A 6,251-nucleotide genomic window follows, 5' to 3' on the forward strand; every position below is an offset into this window, starting at 1 on the left:
GGAGGGGGCAACATCGGATAAACAAAGAATTGGGATGAACTTGTCTCAGATACCATGATAAAAAAATTTCAACTGCAATAGATTGATCAAGAGGTGAGGATTTTCAAAACCATATAAAGAGACCTAATCAACCCTCACACGATGTGGGACTTGACGGTAACATTTGGCAGTTGCTATATCAGAGATTTACTAAGGTTGCAACGCAAAAGTTTTTCCCTATCCTAGGAATATTTTCACGTTAAATACATTACGTGATTTGTTTCCATATTTTCTGCATTCAATTCTAGCTTCTGCACCTTCTAATCAAATTGAACAACTAATGGGATATCCTCACTATTTTACTAAAAATGGATCAAAGTGAATTTGTTTTGTTCTTCTGCTAAAAGTTTTCTTTATACGGATAACATTCAACATTTACTGTATGAGAGATTTGTAAGGTTTCAGACTTAAAAGCTTTTCCTACTTTCCAGGCATCTTAGTATGTTTATTATTGTAAGCTATATGAAAGGGGCATTATGCATTTAAGTGGAAAGTCGTGTTGAGTGATGACACTGAAAACGCTGCTATGATATAGATGTCATGTTAACACCCTTTTGATCTTTTGACTTTTGTTTGTGGTCTCTGTCGATGAATCCTCCCTCCTTTTCTCTCCCCTACTGGTATATTCCCCAAACCCTTGAAAGGCTTCATTGGAAAACATAAGCCAAAGGCTGGTTGAGGATGTTCCCAATGGCAAAGCAATCCTCTGAAAGTGGGGGATTTGGTTTGCATATAAGATTATGTGAGCATAGAAATTGGTTTATTATAAGGTGAATGGATGTTAGTGTAATATAGTTCAATGTAGCTTCTATTGTCATATTTGTTGGACATAGTAATGAGATTTACTATACTTTTTCTTAACTCTCTGATTGCTTAGCTTTTATTAAGCAAATGTGTGCAGGCATGTGATGGTACGTGCTTGCACGAAAGATGCTTCTTTTTGTTGTTTGCATATATCTATCCTAAACCTCACAGATTTTTATTCTCCAAAGAATGGTGGGAAATCTTTGTATAACACCCCCCTCCCCCCTCCCGACGATTATTTGGTTCCAACATTTCCTTGATTGAGTTGCATTTGTCTTTGGTAATGAATGTGGTTGAGTGTCAAATTATGCTGATATGTCAAAGCAAACAAGCTTGAGAAATGTCCTGACTAGGTGGTGCAGCTTGTGGAAATTTACGATTGTTTAGTTTGTTTTATTTTGTCAAATTTGTGATATCTTTACTCATGAAATGTCTCATTTTATGGTTGGGAGTCTCGATTTATGTTGTTCTACATTATATTTAGGCTCCAGAATTGCACATGGAAATCCACAGACATGGTCCCATGCAACAACCTATGGCAGCAGAACCTTCAACATCGACAAGCACAAAGGTATCTCTTTAGTCTTTAGTTCTCACCCTTTATCTCTTGATAGGAGCGATATCTTATCTTCTGTGTTCAGTATAATTCTTTCTAATTGATGTGTCTTGATTATTTTCTTTTCCATTTAAATTGTTGTTCAGAATAAGTCGTGATGCCTTCCTCACAAAGTCTAATTGTTGCTCTTTGATTTTGTACGACTTTAAATGTTACAATTACTTTATCCTCCCTCCTCCCTGGAAAATTGAAAGTTAAAGTCCTCTTAAGACTGGTACTGAATCTCTGTGAAAATCTGATTCATTTTCAATATATCAATATTGTTGCTGATTCACCATTATGTCTGCTCTTGCATTGCAGAGTTCAAAAAAGAAGAAGAGCAGTGATCTCAAGTATGACATTTTTGGGTGGGTCATACTTGCCGTTGGCATTGTTGCATGGGTGGGATTTGCAAAATCTAATATGCCGCCTCCACCACCACCGCATCCACAGTGAAACCCATAATACAGCTTAGATTTACTGGTGAAGATACTCTATTAGAGTTTTTCCTTTTGCATAAACAGGGCCCTAGGCATTTATGCCTGTCATTTAGCTAGTTACTGAAACTTTATAACTTTCTGGTGAAAACTTTGAAGACTTTTTTTCTGTTGTAATAGATCAAATAAGACTTTTTCTTTTAATCTGGAGATATTTTTCATGGTGTTAAGCTTTGTCTTAATCTGCGTTGTTTTCTTCATTATTGTGTATAGTTAGATGTCATCTTTGTAGCTGCTGCTATCAAGAACTTATTCTAAAATAACTGAGCGGCCAGCCTCAACTTTTACAAGATAGGGGACAAGATGTCACTGGACCAATTCTCTCTGACAGGAAAAGGATTTGCCAATTAGCAAAAAATCAATCAATACTGTTACTTATGGTGGTTGACAATCAAAATTCAACAACTTAGATTGAGAAATTAGAAATATACAGAAAGACTTGCATACAAATATTATTTTACTCAACCAAGGAATGCTTTTGCAACAGCAAAACTAGGCTGTTGTCTTCTTCGACGTTTGCTCTCACCTGGAAATATTCTGGAGATGATTTCCAGTGTCGCAATGAATTGACAGAAGATGTCCTATTTCAGGATGCATATATTTCTATCCGTCGTCGAGGATACATTATGTAGGAGATCTTCCATACAGATTAGCGTACACAGTTTTTGTGCGGTACACCAGAATCATGCTTAGAACAGCTGCAATAATGCAGATTCCTGACATTATCAAGGAAGTCAAGAAGAAGCAAATGGTACCTTCACACTTGAGAGGTTCATCCATGTTTAAAAAACTTGTCAAAACCGATGCCAAATTCAAACTTCCTAGTCCTATCTGAGACTGATGAGCTTGCTTTTCAGCTTCCCTGTCATATATACTACTGGCAATAAGACCTGAGAATACTAATGAACCAGCTGGGTTGGCAATAGTGAGGAAATTGTACAAAGCCCCAAAATTCTTTAATCCAAACAATTCTGAAGCAGCAGCTGGCACAATCGCCCAATGAGCTCCATAACCAAGTCCAACCAAAAGAGTACCAATATACATAGCTCCAGGCCAACCCATAGCAAAGAAAAAATGACCAAAGGCCATCACAACTTGAGCAACCGCCATAGCTGCATGCCTTGGATATGCATTATCCCTGTTTGACAAAGGTCGTGTGAAGAGATTTATGAGATTTGAATTTTCATGTAAAGATAAGTTCATACCTGACGATTATCTCAGAAAAGTATCCACCCCCAATTCGGCCAAGGAAGTTCCATATGCTGATCATGGAAACAAATACATGTGTGTTTTCATATCCTAAAGATTGGCTCATCTGTCCCAAGTTATCAATGACAGTCAGACCAGATCCAGAACCGAAAAGCAGTGAGAAAAACATAAGCCAGAAATCTGCTTTTATTAAAGCCTGGACTAAAGTAAAGTCCTCTCCCCTACGAGGACCTCGTCTCCTTTTGACCCTCACAGCTCCTTCTGCAGCTGCTTGTGCTAGTCTCACTTGTAACTGCGCGATCCTTTTCTGCCTTTCTAAAGCAGGAAGCAAGTCTACTCCCTTTGGTTTCTCTTCTTCAACCTCACTAAATATAATTTCTTGACCATCGTAGTGTTCTGATCTGCCAGGACCTTGATCACCTGACTGAGATACAAGTGCCTCTTCTTCTGGCACTACTCTTGGCTCTTGAGTGAAACTCAAATAGATAGGGATCACAATAGGGATAATCAAGATGACAAATAGAATAGCTGTGAGGATAATAATAGCATTTTGGCTAACATCGACAAAGTCTTCAACAACCATAACTCCCAATAAGTAAGAAGCTAAGATGAGGCATATACTGTAAACAAACGAAAAACTTAAACCATCAGAAGGCCTGACTTGTCTATGGCCTCCAACAGGCCTGATTATAAACATGAGAGCTATAATCACCATTGCTGGTCCAACGGCAATCACAAAAATAAGTGAAGCGTGATCCGGGGAATTAATTACTGCATATATCTGAGTAATAATAGCACCACCTAAGCCAGCAAATCCCTTAAGAATCCCAACCACAGGACCACGACTTTTCGGGAAATTTTGTACACAAGAGACTAAAGCTGCTGTGTTGAAGTAGGTTTCACCATTTGTTCCTACAAATATAAGAATACACATCTGCAGAGAAATGGTTAAACTTAAGTCAGATGTTAGAGAAAACAAGGAATGTGTGACAATTTTGCACTCTAGTAGACACTAATAAGTAAACCCCAATGATGTCATGGATAAGACAATTCATTATGATGATCAGCAAAATATGGACTGAGTTCAAGTGTTAACTTTGGTACTATGCCTCAATTCAAATCAAGCACAGTTGAGCCGCATGGAAAATGTATAAAATTACAATAAAAAAAGGTTTTGGATAATAAAACATTAATTTAGTTAAAGTGTGTCTCTGAAATTTCAATCATAGTCTACAAGATATATATATATTATGTATATATATATATACGTATTTTCCTAAGCGGAGATACGGATGCAATTTAAATAGCCTTTTGTTTACATGTAAGATATCAACTTGGACAGAAGCACTTTTGTCTCCATTCGATAATAGAAAAGTACACTTGTTACCTTTATTTTTGAGGCACAAATGCTTGTCTAACAACATTTACTATTACGATTTACGGGGTATATATATAAATATATAGTATGCCAACTTCGTTTTTACAAAATTCTTCTTCAAAATAGAAATGTCAAGACTAGAAAAAAAAAGAAAAGCAGAACAAAAGTGGATCCAAAATTTGAAATTTATCAATTCTTACAATAATTTCAAATTAATTTGAGTTTACACTTAAATATTTATAAAATATTAGTGAGTTCAATACACAAGTGTTAGTTTTGTTAACCCATAGCTAAAACTTTGAATATGCCCCAGACAGAAACATGAAATTCGACTTTGTAGCCACTTGAGCTCGACGCATTTTGAGATGGCAAGAATGCCACAAAAAACTTTTTAAAAATTAGTTTTTGTGTTTGACAAAGTAAAAAAAAAAAAGATTTTGGTGACAATTCAATTAATTTAATGCATATCATATGAAAAATGAAAACTTTTCAACGTCCAACTATAGCAAAAAGATACAAATGAAATGAGTGGACAGCAAGAGCCTCGTTTCAAAGAAAACTCATAAAGATAGAGTTGCGTTCACTACTAAAGAAAATATTTCCTAAGAAAATAATTTTAGAAATTTTTGTATTCAATTCATAAGCAAAAAAAAAAAAGATTTAATAATATGTACGTTTCTTATTTATTTTTTGTGTTGATAGTATAAGTAAAAAAAAAAAAAAAACTGTGCGATTAAGATAAAGATGAGATGTATTATAAGTTGACAAGAACACAGTCGATTGAATCACTTGCGAAACTTGTTTTAAGCTTCAACTAAGAAAGATCATTTTCTATATTCAAAATTACGAAAAAAAAATTTAAATAAAATATTTTCCGATTAGAAACTTCTGAAATGAAGATGAATGAAGAAGGGTGGTTTACTCACAGCCCATAATGGCAAAGGTTCAGTTCTTCGAGTAACAATAAGCCAAAGCCAACCATATCCAATAAAATTCTGAATAGCACCCACAAGAAGTGCAGCCCATAAAGGCAAAATTTCACACAAAGTAGCAGCTAAAAATCCAACACTATCACCCAAATCTTTAGCCACGCCCAATCGAGCAATCTGTTTCTGATTGTAATTCAGAGAGATTTTAATTACTGGAGAAATACTGCCGAATAAGTATCCAAGTCCCGCACAAGTTTGAATCCACATTGCAGCAACGAACACGAGCCATCTGTTATGAAAAAAATAGCCAAATCTTTGTTTCAAATAAATCGTCATAGATTCACAATTTAGAGCTTCAGATTTTTTATATCGTCAAGTTCAAAATTTTTGTTTTATCAATGAATGAAGTTGGGTTGGGTGTGGGGGTGTGGAGATACGTTGCGTTTGATTACTCTCTTTTTTGATGAGAAGAGATCAGATGAGCACAGCAAGGTATAAGCTAAAGCCTCCTTTCTTAATTCATGTGAGGGGATATCGACTCGTTCATTTATTATCTCAACTTATTTGAACATAACTTTTGAGTACGTGTAACTTTTAAGCGAATTAATTAAGTATCTATTTGTATTGACTTATTCTTAGTGTTTTGAAGTTAAAATAATCTTAAAGTGTTTATAAGCACTTATTTTCAAGTTAAATAACAAAAATAAATTATAAGTTAGAAACCTTTATACGGATTATACCTATTGGTTATGTAACAATGAGAATATCATTTAAACCTCTAGTAACATGTGTTTTCTTAA

The 6,251-nt window shown here is 35.2% G+C and overlaps 2 protein-coding genes across 2 annotated transcripts in view; one reads left to right on the forward strand and one right to left on the reverse strand.

Annotated features, from left to right (window-relative positions):
- Positions 1–2,105, forward strand: part of LOC107011658 (mitochondrial import receptor subunit TOM20) — a 6,693-nt gene extending 4,588 nt beyond the window's left edge. The window contains exons 5-6 of the mRNA XM_015211240.2: positions 1,328–1,414; positions 1,760–2,105. Coding sequence (XP_015066726.1) covers positions 1,328–1,414; positions 1,760–1,894 — 222 coding nt within the window. The 3' untranslated portion in view covers positions 1,895–2,105. The remainder of the gene's footprint in view (positions 1–1,327; positions 1,415–1,759) is intronic.
- Positions 2,106–2,319: 214 nt separating this feature from the next.
- LOC107011657 (protein NUCLEAR FUSION DEFECTIVE 4-like) lies at positions 2,320–5,995 on the reverse strand. Its single transcript, XM_015211239.2, has 3 exons — positions 5,449–5,995; positions 3,141–4,078; positions 2,320–3,073 (listed from the first exon to the last, which is right to left on the reverse strand). Exons 1-3 carry the CDS (start codon positions 5,785–5,787, stop codon positions 2,560–2,562), a joined length of 1,791 nt encoding a protein of 596 aa, XP_015066725.1. The 5' UTR covers positions 5,788–5,995; the 3' UTR covers positions 2,320–2,559.
- Positions 5,996–6,251: the final 256 nt, after the last annotated feature.

This window comes from Solanum pennellii, chromosome 2, assembly GCF_001406875.1.
Source record: "Solanum pennellii chromosome 2, SPENNV200".
Lineage (NCBI taxonomy): Eukaryota > Viridiplantae > Streptophyta > Magnoliopsida > Solanales > Solanaceae > Solanum > Solanum pennellii.